Source organism: Zosterops lateralis, assembly GCF_965231275.1.
Source record: "Zosterops lateralis genome assembly, chromosome: 1".
NCBI classification, from domain to species: domain Eukaryota; kingdom Metazoa; phylum Chordata; class Aves; order Passeriformes; family Zosteropidae; genus Zosterops; species Zosterops lateralis.
The window spans coordinates 132938261-132957389 of NC_139762.1; the positions used below are offsets into that span (position 1 = coordinate 132938261).

Sequence of the window (19129 nt, forward strand, 5' to 3'; positions counted from 1 at the left end):
CCACCCCGCCCCCGGCCCTTCCTCTCCCGGCGCTGCCCTCTCCTCTCCCCGCTGCCCCCCGGGGCCGCTCCGTGCCCGTCCGTGGGTGCGAGCTCGGGGCCGCCGGGCACCCCGCCCCTCGCCGGCGGGGCCGTCATTAGGCTGCCGGTTGATTACGGGCTGGTATTGATTTGTATGTGCTTCTCCCGGCGCCGGCCGCTCCCGCCGGAGTCGGGGCAGCGCTTCCCGTAGCGGCGGCGGCCCCAGCCAAGATGTCGGCCCCCGCCGGGCCCCGCAGCGGCCCCGCCGCCCCTCAGCCGCCGCCGCCGGCCCCGCAGCCCGAGATGCCGGACCTCAGCCACCTCACGGAGGAAGAGCGGAAGATCATCCTGGCCGTCATGGACCGCCAGAAGAAGGAAGAGGAGAAGGAGCAATCCGTGCTCAAGTAAGGGCGGCCGCGTCCCTTTCCCGTCCTCCCGGGCCCGCGGAAGTCTCTCCTCCGGCCGCGGGGGCGGCACGGCCGGGCCGGGAGAGAGGACTGGGGCGGCGGGGGGCGGGCAGGGGCGCCGGGCGCCGGGCGGGTGTGGGTCACGGCGGGAGGGAGCCGCGGGAGCAGCCGGGGACGGGGCACAGCTCGGCGCTGCCTTGTTCGCGCTCCGCGGGGCGGCTCCGGCTTCGCCCGCCCCGGCGCCGGCGGGACCGGGCGCCCAACATGGCCGCGCGGGTGCCGGCCTCTCCCGGCCCGGCGCGTTCCATCGGGGCACGGGGGTGGCTCGCGGCGCCGCCGGAGGGGGAGGACCGGCGGCATCGGGCCCGGGGCCGGGGGCGCGGCGGGATCCGCGCTGGCGGCGGCGGCCCTGCCGGGCGGAGCGGCTCCGCCGGGGCCTGGGCTCCGGCCGCCCGCCTGGGTGGGTTTGCCACAGCCGCCATCTTCCCCCGACAACGTGTCTGCCGCCCGCCCCCGCCCCGCTGCTCTTTCCAAGCGTGAGCCCTGGCTCCGGGAAAAGCGGGACGCCCTCCGCCTGCCCGGGGGCGGCTCCGGCTCCGGCTCCGGGAGCTGAGCACCCGGCTGAGCGCAGGGAAATAGCTGTCCGCAGCCACCCTACCCTGCTCAAAGCAGGGAGCTGTCTACAGCTACTCGGCTGAGCACCGGGAGCTGTCCACAGCCCCCCAGCCCAGCTCAGCACCGGGAGCTGTCCACAGCCCCAGCTCAGCACCGGGAGCTGTCCACAGCCCCCAGCTCAGCACCGGGAGCTGTCCACAGCCCCCAGCTCAGCACCGGGAGCTGTCCACAGCCCCCAGCTCAGCACCGGGAGCTGTCCACAGCCCCAGCTCAGCACCGGGAGCTGTCCATAGCCCCCAGCTCACACCGGGAGCTGTCCATAGCCCCAGCCCAGCACCGGGAGCTGTCCACAGCCCCAGCTCAGCACTGGGAGCTGTCCACAGCCCCAGCTCAGCACCGGGAGCTGTCCATAGCCCCAGCCCAGCACCGGGAGCTGTCCACAGCCCCAGCTCAGCTCAGCACCGGGAGCTGTCCACAGCCCCCAGCTCAGCACCGGGACCGGTCCGTGGCGGTGTCCGAGCAGGAGCGCGGGGCCTGGGGAAGTACTAGCTTTCCCCGTGCTCCGTGCCCCATTCCTGGCGGGACACTGGTCTCCTTGCGGGCACAGGGATCCCACTGCCTGCACGGAGTGGGTCACGCCCTTCCCCAGTCGGGCTGGCAGACACTGAGTAAAGTCGAGAAAACTGTTCTGCCTTCATGGTGGAGTAACCATGCTGACTTCTAATAGCTAAAAAACAAGCAAAGCTACTGCTATCATGGATATGACTTTGATGAGTGTGGTGAAGCTGAAACTCTAAGCATTTGTTTGGGGTTTTTTTGTATCAAAATTAGCGTTGTGTCTTGGACATGTTAACTGCAGCTGGCCTTTCACACTCAGCACCTGGAAACTGTCTTCTGGGCTCTAATTGCTGACTTAAGAAGTCTGTTTCCAAGATTCATTGCATTATTATTAGGATCATACCAAAACCTTCAAATATTGTTTGTGTAACCGCTCCTAAGTATTGAGGAGATCTCCTAAAAACATTTCAAAGTCTATTTAAAAAGATTTTTTTTGGATGAACGTTCTGAAGCATGTCAGCGTAACGTGAGCACAGGAAATAAAGTACTTTACCTTCTATTGTCACCTCATCTTAATCTCTTGCTCTACAATCTGTTTACTATTGGGATACTTTTATTTTGAAACAATTTAGACTCCTTTATTTCATTAAATTGCGTGATAAACCAAAATAAATGTAAATTTTTGTCTAAAAATTTTTGCATTCTTAAAAATCATTAACGAAAATGGAAGTTCAAGTTGAAAGCGGCAGGAATTCAAGGAATTAAGGTTGTATTTTAAATATATAACAATAGCATTGAAATTTTAAAGAAGACACCTGTCAACTTTTGCTGTGGACAGTAATATTTATGATCGAATATAAAGTATAATATCAGTACAATAGCTTGAATGGTTAATCTTGCAAATGAAGAAAAAAGTGTTCTCAAGCAATGGTAAGGTAAAACTAATTTAAAAAATGAAACAGAATTGTTTTCATTTGTAATAGTCAGACTCTTGGAAGCAGACAATAGACAAAAGAAAAAGTCTTTATCAAATCTAAAAATAAACTTTTTGTGGGGTTGAGTTTCTCATTATGTCTCACTAAGAGTGTCCTCTTGAGTTCTGTGTAAGCCACGAGGGAGATGGTACGGTGTAAAGTTTACACACAAGGGATGGCCTAAAGCAGTGCTATTAGGAAAATGCTGTTGTCAATGGAATTTGAATAGATGGCCCACAATATTTTAGAGGGTAGTGAGATGCGAGCTGGTGTCATATGAGTTATTCACTCATCAGTTTAGTTTTTCTTAAAATGAAGTGTCTCCTTGAACCATCAGGTACATGTTTATTCTAAAAATAGCTGCAGATTTATCAAGCACAACTCTCCACCAAAGTCAAACCAGCATCTTTATGTAGATATTACTGAGTTTAATTCTCTTGAGAAATATTGTCCTTCTGTCAAAAGAAGAGAAAGAATAAAAAAGAAACCCTCTATGTTTATATGAATGAACTGCTGTTATTGCATAGAGATAAATACAGAGCTAAATCCTCCAGTCTTTGTTCAAGTGTAATTCTCCTCGAAGGCAAGCTTCTTTTGAAGTGGAAGGTATTTTTGCCTCAGCAATAAAATTGTGTCATTTCATTCCATGGAGAAATACAGCAGGATAAAAAAAAATCCTGAAAACAAGAGTTGACATTTAGAGATATTAACACAAGAATTGTTCAAATGTTGGAGAAAGCAGCAAGCATGTATTCCCTCTATTTTTAAAAAAAATAATTTATGGTGATTGAGTGTCAGTATGAATGACTAGTCGCTGGGCTCTACTTCCTTCTCCATTCTATTTCTATCTTGTGTTTTTCAAATTCTTATGCTGTGCCCATCACTGTGGTATTTGAGCATTTTCCAAAAGAGCATTAAGTAGTGTGACTCACATCTGTAATGTGGACTATTTATTCTTTTCCTTTCACTCCCTGGGGTAAATATGTGTGGATTTAAAATAGATACATAACTTCTCCTTATGCTTGTTTTACCTTTTTTGGGGAAAGGAAATACAGATGGTATTGAGTTGTAATCTGTAGCAACTAATAGTGATCTGGTCAGCATGAATTCTTGCCAGGATTTGATGGAACATGATGGCATGGAAAGCAGAACCTTTCCAGATTTGCTCTCTCCTTTGGCCTGGTTTGATCTGTGAAATACGCTGAGCTACAGTTGTGCACTGTGTTCCTGAGGTGGAGCTTCTGCTTTAAAAAGGATGGGTGGCAAACTCTGCCGCTTTGACTGTCTCTCTTCTGGATTTTTTGGGGCCCTTGGAGTGCATTTTGAATGTTATGTGCTAAGAAGGTGTCTTTTTGACAAGGTTATTGAATATATATTCTGCATAATATGCATTTGCGTAATGCGTGACAGAGTGAATTTATGTCTGTACTCTGGGTGTAAGTCTTTGCTGTTTAAAGAATATTTACATATTTTCAACTTTTTTCTTTGTGGATATTTTACTGACTTGAATAGAGGATTTTTGATGATGACTCTTTCTTTAAATTATGCACATCCTTCCTCTTATAAAATCTGGTTTTGTGTGTACAGGCTTTTTAGACAGCACATCTCATCCATACAGACTGATTTATGGGATCGGTCTTCTGCTTTCTTACTTTGAATTTGTACTTTATTTCTGTATCAAAGAACTATATTGAGAGAATGCGCATAGGAAAAAAATTTATAGATGTTAGGATGCTGCCATTATTTATTAAGATTTCTGTTTCAGTCTGTGTGATGTGCCTTGACAGTGTCCTACTTGAAATATCACAAGTTTCCAGCTCCTTTGCTGAGCAATTCTAAAGATAAAATGCTCTCCTCATAAAGTCAGACTCATGGCTCTGAAAAGACATGTATTTTAACTTTTCATGGGTATGGAGAGTTTGACCCAGTAGCAGACAAATTTTCCCAAGAGAAATTCTGTTATGAAATCATCCAACTTTTCATTTATTTGCAAAGCATCACAGGTTTACCATGAAGTCATTATAAAAGATTTCTTTTAAAAGTTTGAGGCTTTGTCAGGTGATTTACCTAAGGGGACAAGAAAGGTGATAACATAGTGGGCTAGCTTAGGGGATGGTGGCTCTCTGTGAAGTCCAGAGGGAGCTTTAGGAAGGTACAACTGACTGCAGGCTCAGTTACTGTGGCAGTGATTGCACAGACATTGTAAAAATGGGGAGCTACACTGAATGAAAACCTCTGACAAGCAAAACTCAAGGAAGCTGGGCTGTGTGTGCTCTGTATGACACTGTGAGTGAGTGCGGTGTGGGGCAGGATGCTCACCTGGGGAAGAGGAAGCAATAGATTGGTGGCCATGACTCACAGAAGTGTAAATATCAGACTCACAAAGCTATTGTACTATTTTATAAATAATTATCCTACTTCATAAATAATCAGCTCTGATTTACACTGTCTTAAAAACATTGTATGTTTTAGATTTGGATTTCAGGGCTGGAGAGAAGAAAGAGATATATGTGGTGATTATTGATTTTGTTTTTGGAAAATGGGGATATATATAGGAATTCCTAAAGTTTATAGACTAAGACAAAATGATTTGCTTTTGACTAAATAGTAAACTAGGACTCCAGGCAATGTTATTTAAGTTATGTTTCCATAATTTTGCACTGCATTTTGTCTGAATTTGGTGTGCTGATTGGAACAGTTCATTGCTACACCACTCATAATTTTGCTCTTGTTTCTATGCATTATAAAATAAAATAAGTCGAAGTGACTTTAAAAGTAATAACTTTGTGCAGTATAAAATAAGTTATAGTAGAAGTTACACAAATATATGTATGTAGTTGAGGAGGATACTTGCCCTCTTTCCTGCCCTGTCATGTCTTCTTCCCTTCCTACTGCCTCATTCTTCTCCCTCGTAATATTCTTTATCATCTCCCCTTTCTTTTGTTTTAATAATTTGTACTGCTTTTTGGGCCTCTCTCAAAGTTTTCATTTTTCCTTGCTTCTTCCATGCTTAGACATTTTATACTGTAGATAATGCTCTTCAGGTTGTTACGGCTTGTACTGGTTGCTCTTCAAGAAGACTCAGTATTTGCAATAGTTCTCTAAAGAATCTAACACATTTTTTAGACACTGTCTACAAATTATTTAAGTAGTACTTCCTCTTAGTGACTAAGCAGAATGTATTTGGAGATTATACAGAGTGACAGTTGCACTAATTATTTGGCTTGATGATATTTATGTTGAGTAAAGTTTTAGAAGACTGCAGTAGTGCTGATGCTCCCACATTCAGGAAGTACAAGTTGGATAGGTTGGATATAGAAAGGCTTGACATCGTATGGGGCTGAGAAATAGTAAAACAGATACAGGATTTAGTTAACAAAGAACCTCCAAAATAGACATTCAACACCAGATAGTATAAGCTTTCTGTAATCTTGTCAAATTAATATCTTCCTATACTTTGAAAAAAAGAGAAAAAAACATTTACATCTTAAAGAGAGGAGTGGAGATCATGATTCTAAGGTGCTGAAACTGTATCCTAGAAAGCTGTGACTGGGTGAAATGCAGTGGTCTCTGGAGGTGTGGTTAGGGGACTGAATCATCTATTCTGGGTTTTGTCTGCATGTATCTCTGAGCTGAATAACATCTAAATAACAAAATGTCAAATAATTGATTTTTCCATTGAACCAATGGCTAATTAGTGTCACAGCAGTGATAAGTTACTGCAGAACTGGTGTAAAATGTGTTTTTACCCTGCCAATGAAGTTTTAAAATACTTGCCACATATTCAAAGTTCCATAATAGGGAGCAAAAAGTAAAATAATAGTTTGAACTTGGAACTTTAATCCAGGGGAATGGGATTTTCTTCAGCTTAGTGCCACCTCTCACCCTTTTGCTTTAGTGGCTTCCTTCAAGTTTTGTTATCATATTTACAGTCAGTCAGAATGCTAGGGCAGTTTCTGAGACCATTAGGCCAAACTTTTCCAAGAAGTGTTATTTTGGCGTGGTCTTTCATTTCCCCCCAATGTCTTCACTGATGATGCATTTTGACAGAAACCTGGGGAAATAAACCCCCAAAACCACACAAAGTGATGAGTAATGGTCTCAGCTATATCTGTTTTTCTGTGACAGACATTATATATTAACAATGAGCTTTGAGGTGGGAATGATTTTTTAAGTTAAGTTTAGACCACATTGGCTGTGTTAATAATGTCTTACTATATTAAGGTTATTAGCTACGATTTGCCTTAGACAACCTAATCTCTCTGAGAGTGGGCAAGTCTTTATTTTAATTTAAACTCATAAGCAGGAAGATTCTCTTGAAATACTAATTGTCTAAAAATGGCATTCAAAATCAGTCATTGTTCATCTAAAGTTATTCTTATTATATATCTGAAGTTCATATCGACCAATATTGTTTTTAATTCTTACTGAGTTTAGATCTCTTTTGCAGGACTACATGGTGTAACAGGAGGAACTGTTACATTCTTGAAGTAACTCTGTTGAGGGTATGTTGTAGTATATTAATAAAAACAGTTTACACCAAATCCGGTAGTGAATTTGTAAACTCAGTAAACTCCCATAACTTCATCTCAGGAGTTATGCTTCTGGTGGTACAGTAACATTGCAAAATCAGTGCTGTGCTGAACCACTCCTTCTGCATGATACCATGTGGTGACTGTCCTCATGTAGTCTCTCCAAGCTATGATCTTGCTGCAAAGACGTCAGTAAGGACTGAAATTGTAAGAGTTAATGTAACAGTGAGAGATTGGATAGAGGAATAGCAGTGCATATAAGAAGTAAATACATGTAATTTTTGGAGAGTAAGAGTTCAAAGCAATTTCTGCTGTTTTCTGTCATTGAAGGTGGAAGGTAGTGTTTTTATACCCTTGAATTTAAGTATCAGCTGTCATCACATTATATGCTTGCAGAGTGATCTCAGTTGCATTTTGACAAAGAACTCAAGCTCATGCATTTTGATAGGGGAAAAATAATAGTCATAATAGTTGACTTTATGTATCTCTATCTTTAGGAGTTTCTAAGTTTTGGTGTGGGGTCATAAAGAATAGCTTTGATTTAAACTTCAAACTTTTATTAAAAATATTGTGAGATGTATCCTGTTTGTTCTAGAAGAAGTTAGCAAGAGTTGAACTTCTTTCAAACAAGTCTGAGTGCTTCTATTTAGAAAATTCATAAGAAAATCTTTAAATAACACATAAACCCTATTATTTTCTCTGTTTACTGTCTCTATGGGGTTGGTTCTTCCTTCTTAAATCTCATATGAGGTTGCTTAAATACTTCCTCATGACCTATTCTTTGACATTAATATTTTTAAGGTGAATCGTTTCCTATAGCAAATATAATATTGTATTTGTACGCAGGATATTTAACAGGTCATAACACTGCTAGTTATTTGATATAACGTGGCATTTTGGTTCTGTGTATTTTTGAGGGCAGACTTCCTTTAGAATGTGTACTATCTTAAGAATATGAAGGACATAAAATGTTTTCACCTTTAAATAAAATTGTGAGTTAGAAGCAGTTAACCTGTTTTGGAAAATTGTTTATGACTATCTTTCATATAACTTTTTACAAATGTGTACTCCAGTGTGTTAGCCAGAAATCTTTTTCCATGTAGTGTTTATCTAACTCTTGGTGCATTTGTACATTTTTCTGATTACAGAAAGGATGAGTGAGAAGAAATGATTTTAAAGCTGTTTAAAGCTCAGAGAACACATAGAATAATATAAAACATTGCTGGTTGCAACCTCAACAGGTCTTCCAATTTGTCCTTTGCCTCAAGGCATGACCAGCTCTTAAGAAAGCAGTTTCTGATACTTATTTGTCTATACTAGTGATTTGCAATTGTGAGACCCAGCCCTAGCCAGTGAAATAAATCGCCTTCCTGGCCCAGGCAAGGGCACACAGCAGATGATGCACTGAACTCAAGATAATGATTTCTGCAAGAGCTGTGTTACCTATGCAGCAGAAAGTGAAGAGTGGGCCAAGCAGATCTTAGGGTAAAACTCTTGTATACAATATGAAAATTTTAGTTTTTTTCAAATAATAAATTACTACTGAAAGGTATGAGAACAATGACTCCACTACTGACTCAACCAGGCATGGAGATTTCTTGAATTCCCTAGATAATTTGTCCCAGTTACTCAAAATCCTTATCCTTACCGCTAGAATTTTCCCCTTACTGTTAAATCTAAATCACTTCCCTGCCATTTGCTATTTACTCTGTCCACAATGGAAATGCAATACAGTCTCTTATTTTTCTGTTTTTTATGTATTTCACAGATGTGATCATATCTCCTCTTGTATATTCTCATCACTCCTTTCTGTGGATTCAACAGGTCATATTTTCTAGACTTCTGACCATTCTTGCTGCTGGTCTTTATATATACTTTTTGACTGTTTTTTTTTTTTTTTTTTAATAAAGTGTCCAAACCCAGACACATATTCCAAAAGTGTATGGGGAGAGCATGAGGATAAAATTATTTTGCACAGTTTCTTGTACAGACAGTGTCACACGTGTTTGGAGATTTTGTTGTGATAAAGCACTTATGGATTCATGGCCACCTTGTGATCTGCTATACTTTCACCCTGCTTTTCTGCAGAACTCTTGTTGAATCAATCATTCCTCATTTTGTATTTTGAATTTGAGACCCTCAGCTATGCAGTGTTTGTCTTTAGTGCCATTGAGTCGTATTCTGTCTGTATCAGATGCCTCTTCTGAATATTGCATTCAAGTGCCTACATGAAATGCACAACAGTCCTTGGAGCAAGAATGAGGACTTGCCTCTAGAGAGAGAGTGTCCTAATCATAGAGATATTTTGACTTTCTCTTGCCTGTCCATACATTCGTGTTCCTGGCTGCACAAATGTATGCCTTCATTGTTAGGATGCTGAATAAGCATAATTTGTTCATTTGAGAAGAGAGAGCTGTGTTCAAATCTCCTCCTGATAAAGGAAGTCTTTCACCAACTTGGAAATACACAAATGCTATATTACTCTAAGGGAAACAGTTGCATCTGCTGCCATATTTATTCAGAAGTGCAAGATGTTGGTTGACTTACAAAAAAATTGACAAAAAATTGATGTCTCAAAAATATATAATCACTAGGAGTTTAGTGAAAATAAGGAGATGAGTAGTGGAAGTGATTGTCCATACTCCTGATTGAAAAGGTCTACTCACACCATTTTACATTCCAAGGAGTTCTTATAGGGGAGAACCAAGATTGGCATCAATATAAATCCATCATGAAATGTGAGTCCTCACAAAATCAGACTTTAAGTTCAGCACTCATAAAACCATTTGGTTAATGAAAATCATTGCCTCAGTTTTGGCATCTTTTTCATTCCCATATTACATAATTTCGAGCCTGGATTATGTTATTTGAGCCCAGAAATTCTTTGGGATTCTTTTGACCAGATCTGAATACCTACAGAGGAAAACATCCATATCTGAAGTCACTTAGGTTCAATTTGAGGCAAACGGAAATAAAGAGGTGCCTTTAGGATGTGATCCATCTCATCTTAAATTAGACATTTCAAATAGGCCAGATGAATTGCAGAGTCTATTTCTGGCTGTGGACTTAGAAAGAAGATAGAGTGACTATGTCAGATGTAGAGGTCTATTTCACAGACTTCTGGAAGTAGGTAAGTTGAGTCTGCCTGCAGAGTTTTGCCTTTGAGAGTAACTTTCACTATTTGGTCTTATAAGAATGCTGTGGACACTTTCCCTGCTGATGCTGACGTTTATGATTCCCTAGAAGCTGTTTTTCAATCTGCATATTTCATTTATATTTTTATCAATTATTAATTATCATATGCTCATTTACCCATGACCTTACTGTTTGAGACTCACTGCTGGGAACCTGAGTATGCTTCCCTTCTAGTCCATGGTTATTCTTAGGATTTGGTATATTGTTTTATGCTGAATTCAGAAAGCCTTTGAAGAATGAGATCTAAAAGAAGACCTTGGAATATAAAATCTTTCCAGCATGTGGGATTAAGCATGCCCATCATCAAAAGAACATTGCAAAGAAAACCTTCCTATGCCATTCCCCAATAAGAATGACTAGCAGATATTTTAAGGTAGAATCTCACAGATGAAACTAGTCCGATTACTAGATAGGAAGTCACAAACAGGATTTGTCTACTACTTGCAGGTTTAAAACAATGTAACATTAAGAGCCAAATAAAGCTCTATAAACTCAGTTTGACAGTTTCTTTCCTTAACTCACACACCATCTCTCTTTTGCTATGTATTGTTTTAGTGGTATTTTTTTAGCTACTGTGTATTCACAAGTTGATAGGTCACTTTTGATGGTAGTCTGTTAAAAACATACTGTTGTCCTGCTGTGCATTCTTAATTCAGCATTTTCTTGCTTTGAAAGTCTTGATAAACAGGTATCTATGAACATGCTGTATGATATTGAAATCAAATACATTTTTGCTGAGTCAGGCCCTAAGGCAGTTTGGGAGCATGGGTTTTGATTCAGCATGCTTTCATTAATTTGGCTAGTCATTGCGATTATGATTCATTTCATTCTGTGTAACCGACTGCTGCACACTAAGTGACAGCTGAACCATGTATTATCTAACAACCAAAAAAAAAGCATCACTGTCACGTTTAGAGGGCTGAGGATTATGCTTTTATCTATCACGTGCTTTTTACTGAAGTTAAAATGCTTCAGGAAAATCTTATTTTTTTTTCAAACTACTTGTAATGTTGCAGTAACGAAGTGAAGAAATATCACAGTAAACACTATGAACTATTTAAATAAAAAACTTAATTTTATTCTGTGGATAGAATGAAGCAGCTTGTTCTGGTTTTAATGAATGTATTAGCTTTTTTGGATTGGTAATAAGGTTATGCCTGTTGATATTTTGATGATAGTCTGATTTACATATAAGTAGTAAATCTGAGGATCTAAGTTTAAGTGAATTGTTGGGAAAGATGAATCAGGGAAACCTTATAAATATGATTGCTTAGCAAAAGATTCTGAAAATATGAAACCTGTAATCGAAATGAAAGTGTACTTTGAGCTGTAGGATACCAAGTCTTAGTTGCTGTATAACCTAAAGACAATAGCCTGGCCAGCTGAAGGAGAATCCCTTTTGATTGAACAATACCTTTTTGCTGGCTAAGGAATCCAAAGGTCAGTGTAGCAAAACAGAAAAGTCTAAAGAGTAGTTTTTAGAGTTTAAAATATAACACATGGTAATGTAGTAGTTCTTATAGGCTGTATGTAGATTCTATAGGGTTGTGTGTCTTGTATTGGTTGGTCACTGAAAATTAGAATATTCATCACAAAAGAAGATATAATGTATTGTAACCTGGACCTCGCGCTCTTGGCTTCTCCTCTATCTTCACACTCTGGTCCCTGCTCTCTTGGTTTTCCCCTCTCTGCTCTTCTCTGTTCTCTTCCCTCTGCACTCTGACCCCTGCCACGTTTCTCTAGCTCTCTCCCCTCTTCTTGCCAGCTTACCCTCTTGTTCTCTCTCGTTCTCTCTCTGGGACTTCCCTTCAGCCGAGGCTGGTGGCTGAAGGGAAGGCCCTTTCTACCCACGACCCTTGCAATAAAACCACGTATTCTAGAATATCTCAGGTTGTCCCTGTAAGTCACGGATGTCTCTACAGTGAATGGTAAATAATTCTGAAGTGTTGATATTACTTCCATGTTAATACGTATTAAATCAGAAGACATTTCAAGTGAAGCAGTAATACTAATTTCTTTGTGGAACTTAACAAAGATTCCACCAGATTTTAAAGTTAAGCAAAATCCCAATATGGTTGAAAGAAAACTGTATTTTTGTCTAGTATCCCTATTTCTTTTAAAAAACCTGTATCTTCCAAGTTTAAAAATATGTATCAAAAATCCAAATCTCTTTTTTTCCTGCCCTGTTTATGGTTAATCTGAAAAATTGCTGTAGAGGATGCTGTGCAGGCACTCGGCCAAGAAAAGGTGCTTTCAGGGTAGAGAAAGTTCTTTTTATTTGAATTCTATCTGCTTGATGTCTGAAAATGCAGGTGGCCAAAGCTGAATGAAATTTAATTTGTGCTAAATGTACATTAGTGCTATAGCTGAGCACTAATGTACATTTACGTAGTTTGAGTTTATTTAGGTATGGTTGGAAGAGAAATGTTTTTAGCTACTTTGTAGAGTTTACATGAGCTTCTCTTCTGCAGAATTTGCAGTGTTCTTGTTTAAAATTTGGTCTGAGTTATATATTACCAAGATTTCTATAACACAGATATTCTCAAGTATAGAAGAAGGTTTTAGTTGGAGAAAGGCAAAATAAACATTTAGTTACATTTTTAACTTTTATTCTGCACAAAGAAGAGTGATAAAAATTATAGAATTAGTCCATGATAACATTGTGTTCTAACTTAATGTCTCAGATATAAGTAGCTATTTCTTAATTAAGACCAGTTAGTTAAAGGTAAGATGTTTGTTTATTAAAAGGAATATGGGTTAACATAGTGCCTTTGTTTAGATTTATAATTTTGCCTAATAAAACTTTAATAATCAAAATAATTCACTGAATCTGGAGTTTTGCTATGGAAACTAAGTCATAGTTCAATAGGTATTGATCACATTGTCATTACAATAAGTAAAAGCACTGATGTATATTTTTTCTTGTTATTATTGAAATAATTAATGATATACTCCTAATTTTATTTTTAGGTTAAATAAGAAAGATCAGTTTAGAGCTGGTAACATGTTTTGTCACTCTTCATAGCCACAAGGTTTTTCTTTGATAAGGGCTTAGGAGTGTTTTATTATAGTAATCCACAAAAAATTTGTATTTCAAAGGGACTGCTGGTCCTAACATGAATAAGACTAAGCATGATGACCTATTTTAAAACAGCTCTTGCCTGCCATTGGAACTGCTGGATTTTCAGTAAAGCTGCCCAAAATAAAGATGTTGGTTTGTGTTAAGAGAGGGCAATTGCCATTAAATATCTTCTATCTTGGACATAAGTATATTTTATTCAGTATTTATAAAGTTGCTGAATTATTATTCAGCAAATTAGTATTATGAATTAGTATTATGATGTGGAGGAAGGTTTATACCAGAACTCTAGTGTGCCTTTCTATTGCTTAGTATGCTTGGACATCATTTTTTTAGGGAGTGTTTGAACATCTGCATAATGGTTTTTGTAATTACATCACCAAAATGTATTCTATCCTTAGTTTCAGTTTAATAAGGATTTTCTTCAAAAATTTTCTCAGTGTGTGAAAGAAAGGAAGAAAAGGAGTTGTTGAACTGCTGCCCACCAATCCAAATATTCTTTGCCCCTTAATTCATAGTTAAGTTTTTATTGCCGTAATAAATGGAAACTTACATAAGAACTTATATGGAAGCATGTAATTCGCTAGATTCATACCTAAAAAGGGTATCACTTCTTCTTTGTTGTGAAAGAAGTATTCACACTGCATTTACATGTCCAGGTGTCGAGGTGAAGCTGCAGGGGTGGCAGAAGACAGCAAGACCTGCCCTTATGTCAGGAAAAATTGGTTTCCACCCGCTCCAGAGTGGATCCATCACTGGCCATATTGTCCATCAGTGACACTGCTGGATAGTCACATTATCTCTGTGGATAATGTGTAAGAGAAGATAAAAAATCCTGTGCAGCAGTGAGAGATAGGGAGTGAGAAAAAATGGGAGAAACAGCCCTGAAGGCACCAAAGCCAGTGAGGCAGGAAGGGCAGGAGGTGCCTCCAGGCAGCAGAGCAGAGATTGCCCTGCAGCCCATGGTGGAGACCATGGAGAGGCAGCTGTGGCCCTGCAGCCTCTGCAGGAGCTCATGCCAGGGCAAGTGGATGCACCTTGTATGAAGCTGGGACCTCACGGAGAGCTCGCACTGGAGCAGGCTCCTGGCAGGTACTGCAGCCCCTGGAGAGAGGAACCAGCACTGAAGTAGGTTTTTGGGCTGGACTTGTGGTTCTTCAGGGGCCCCATGCTGGAGCAAGATCTTCCTTGAAGGACTGCACCCTGCAGAAGGGATTTGGAGCAGTTCTTGAAGAACTGTAGGCTGTGGGAAGGACCATTTTGGAGCAGTTCAGTAAGGACTCTATCCCATGTGAAGGACCCCAAACTGGAGCAGGGGGACAAATATGAGGAGAAAGGAGTCACAGATATGAAGAGCTCTCAACCGACCACAATGTCCCTGCTCCCTCCACCTGCACTGCTCCAAGTGTGGAGGTAGAAGGTTCATAAGTGAAGCTGAGCCTGGAAAGAAGGAAGAGGCGGGGGGGGAAAGTGTTTTTAGATTTTTTTTTTCACTGTCCTACCCTGTTATTAAGTGGCAATAATTTGAATTAATCTTCCAAAATTGGAGTCTGGTAACTGGTGAGTGGTCTCTCTGCCCTTATCTTGACCAATGAGCATTTCCATCTATTTTCTGCTGTGTCCTGCTGAGGAAGGGTAATGAAAGAATGGCTTGTTGGGTGTCTGGCAACTAGCCAAGGTCAATCCACCACAACATTTATTTAGGAAATATATTTGCCAAGGCTAACTTGAACCTAGAGATACCACTCTACCTGCGTCCCTGTGGAATCAATACAGTAAGAAAAAGAGAGGCTTCTCCAGAAGGCAGATCTGGGAGGCTAAATTCAGCTCCAGAGCCCCAGGCAGTTCCATGCTGTCAGTGCAGCACCCACAGGTCCATTGCCAGCCCAGCTGCTCCTTCCTGCCTCCATGAGACCATCATGGCCCTGGTACAAGTGTCTGTTGAACTGTCTACCAAAACTGTTTCTGGGAGGATAAGGTAATGAAAAAGTATTTTTCCCCTTCATCACTTTAGCAGAGAAACTTTTTAAGCTACAGAAAGGAACTTGTCTGATTTACTGTACAGTCCTACAAAATGCTGAGCTAGCACAGCTGAGGGGCTGAGAGAGATTAGCTACAGTACTTTTAGAGTCTCTGAGAGCAATGGAATTATTCCACCATTACTTCCACTGTAAAGACTGGTTATGTTGCAGTCATCGAGAAAACCAGCAGCCAAAGATATACAAACTAATTTCTGATTTTGAAGTTGCTGTTTAAGGTCTATGAGTCAATCCCACCAAAACTAGTATTCAGAATTTTTTTGGTGAAGAAAACAAAGAAAATGCTCATAAATTTTTTCTGCTGAATAACTGGACTTGGAAAGCCCTTACTGTTGTTACTTTAGATAGAACTAGATTTTGTGTCTCCATATCAAAGAGCAGGTTTTCTTCTTTAACATTCTTAAAGCTCTGATTTTCAGACATAAGTTGGCTCAGCTCATAGGATGAAGACAGAAAGGAGAGATGAAATACCTCAGATGACTCTGGTTAAGTGAATGAACTCTGTAATGCTGTGTTGTTGCATTTCTCAATGCGATCTGGGACATAAATAATGAAAGGTGTGTAGCAAAGGCTCTAGTTGTAATTGCTCTACACATGTGCACTTTATTTTCACAGGTGACTGGACAGTCTTTTTGTTGTGTAAAATAATGGGATAGCTGCTTCACACCTAGTATTTCATATTTTGTATGGGAATATCTGATTATTTAACTGTGTGATGGCTTTGGCTCCAAGTTTGTAATTTGCTTGAAATATAGGCTACATCAGTATTTTTAAAAAGAGGACACACAAATAGTTTTGTTCTAATTAATCTGTTACTGGAACAATTTTAAATAGAGATCTTGTAGATGACAAAAATTATGATTGACTTTCAATATACTAGGGTATGAATTCATTAACTACTGAGTGGTTTTAAGATTACATAGAGAAATACAAAGTGCGAACTTATCATTGCTACTATCTACGCCAACACATAAGAAAAAGATAGACCTTGCATCAAAGCATTTAATTTTTTTAATAATTGCAATAAAAGTAATTGATTCTTATAAGTTGCAGGCTTGCAGACTTGTGCATTTGATATGTGGCCTCATTGACTTAATTGAATTAAAAAAAAAAAGACTGAGAAATGTAGCAATTAAAAATATTGCCCTGCTAGTAGCAATTTTCTGAGTGCCTACCTAGCATTCTTATTTTTAAGCAATGCTATATTTAGAAGGACATTTCATTCTTTCAAAAGAGAAATGAATCTGTCAGGACCAGGACTATTATGTAGGAATATTAAATATTCACATATTTTGTACTACTTGGTTGCTAATATTAGCCCAGTATTCATTAGGACCTCTGTTCTACTATTGGTTAGATTTTTTTTTTTTCTCTTGGATTGCTATAATGGTCATCTTTGATCTATATTGTATTGAAAAATAAAAACAGCTGTCCCCTTTCTTATGTCTCCCCTCTAGAACACTGGTAAAAATTACTACAAAGGCAATATTTTAACATGTTAACATGTGTAATATCCCCAAATGACTGTGATGGTCCTCATTTCATAATCAAAGCCCACTCTTCTGGAAAGATTTGTTGCCCCCAAATCTGAATAAATTATAAATTTTAAAAATGTCTTACTCATTCAGAAGCCAGTATTTTTATTAAACTTTGTTTTGCACATTTTCCTATCAGTGTCAGACACACAGAGGATAAAGTGAGCTTTTACTTTTTCACAAGTCAATATCCAGACTGTTTCAGTGGCTGGTTAAAAATTTCCAGTGCCTGATTGTACAGTGACTCCATTGCTGGTTTGTAATAGTGCTGCCTAGAATACCTGTGTTAGTGTATGAAATACCAAAATGAAATACCAAAAGGTCTTTCCTCCTAATGCTATATGTAAAGAAGGAGCACTTATATTAGATGTTTCTCTCTTTAGAAAATGAGGATGGAACTTATATAGAGATATATCTGAGGTGATAATGGAATTATTCTGAAAAAAGAAAGATATTGTGAAAGACATGTTCATGTTTAACAAGAATTTTTTTCCACCCAAGAAGTTATGTATTTCTTCCAATGCTCCAAATAAGTTTTAAGTTAGGTAAATTCTAGTCTAATATTTTTATTGTACTTTCATTTAAGTTATACAAGATAAGGTTTTCCAATTTTTGTCATTATATATACATTTTGTATATAAAAGTGTTCTTGGAGATGACCATTTAAGTCTGTCAGTTCTTTATATTTTAATACAGGCTAATTTGAAGTTGTTTGCTTCCCCAAACTCATTTTTATGGATGAAGCTTGTAAGAAAATATTTAGGTTAGAGCCTCTCTCTGGCAAATAAAACACTTCATGGCTTTCTTGTTTTGCTTTCTTGTAAATTTTGTTTCCATAATGAAATAATAGAGCCAAATTTTGGTTTAACTTGCATTCTTTTATTCTGTTATAAGTCTACTAATGTCATTAGATCACTTCTGCTTTAATCTTATTGTGAAAAAAAAAGAAATTACGTCCATCATTTCTCATAATTTATGTCAAAACCTATAAGGGCCATGTGGGAGTGAGAGACTGCAGACAATCTTGCTCCAGCTCTGTAGAATTTAAGCCATTAATTTGTACTTCCTGACCTGTCTTTGCTGCCTGAGGAAGAGTGAAGAGAACAGCAATCTGAAGTGAGTTGTAGTGCCCATCCTGGTGAAATCTTGAAATAAATGAAAACAGTCTGTCACATTAGAAATGTATTCTTTGGTTTTGTAAGATTTTTTGTCTTCTTGATAAAAAGGACACGTATTTTATTTTCATATTCACTGTACAGGCATCCAAATTTCCTGTTAGCAGTAAATTAACATTTACAGTTACCACTGCTTGAGCAGGAGGTGCATGTAGTGAAAGCATGGATTGTACATTGACTCCTAATATTTTGCTCATGTCTTTATTTTTCTTACACAATAAGGTGTTTTCTGGTAATTTCTGTAGAGATTGATACTATTTTCCCTTCTAAGAAGTGGATAAACATCATAATATCTAGTGTTCCACCAAATGTAGATGAATAGATAAAATATGTGTAATAAATGCAGGAAATTGAGACACCTTGTCCAGAAATGTCCTAGCAAGAGAGTAAAATGACAATTATCCATTATAATTATTGAAATTAATCAGTGACAGACTAAGCTATTTACTGTGCCTGTAAAAGGTGAAGAAGTTAGCAAGCCTTGTAGTATCAGTGCTTAATGGTTTTCACTGTTGGTTCTGGAGTATGTTCTCTTTTTTTTTTTTTTAAACTTAGTTACTTGATGGACCTCATACATCTTTGGCTACTCTGCTACCTCTGGATATTTTTGTGTAACATCAATTCGTGCAAGACATACAGTATAAAGGTTCATATTTTAATAAACTGAAATTAGTGTATGTTTCACGAACATGATAAATCTTTGGGTTAAAGTTCAAGAATAATCACATGTAGAAAGTATTCTGCTCACAGTAATAAAAAGTGAAGGAGCTGAAGGAAATTGCAAATTGATATTTTCACTTATGACATGAGCTTTTATGAGATACAGCTTTAGGTTTTTGTTTGTTTAGAGTAGATAAAGGGAGGACAGTAGGGCTTTCAGTGGTTCTTGTTCTGTCTCTACAGACAGTTAACTCACTTTTAAGAGCACACACACTATTTGAGTTACATAAATCAATTTTTATACAAATGTTTCTCGAAATAGAAAGAATATTTCTGATTT

At 39.3% G+C, this 19129-nt stretch overlaps 1 protein-coding gene across 3 annotated transcripts in view; it reads left to right on the forward strand.

Annotated features, from left to right (window-relative positions):
- Positions 1-251: 251 nt before the first annotated feature.
- The window catches only part of RIMS2 (regulating synaptic membrane exocytosis 2), a gene marked incomplete at its 5' end in the record, with an annotated part of 477503 nt that continues 458625 nt past the window's right edge, over positions 252-19129 (forward strand). For all 3 annotated transcript variants that reach the window (XM_083865898.1, XM_083865900.1, XM_083865899.1), the window contains one exon: positions 252-424. In XM_083865898.1, coding sequence (XP_083722024.1) covers positions 252-424 — 173 coding nt within the window. The remainder of the gene's footprint in view (positions 425-19129) is intronic.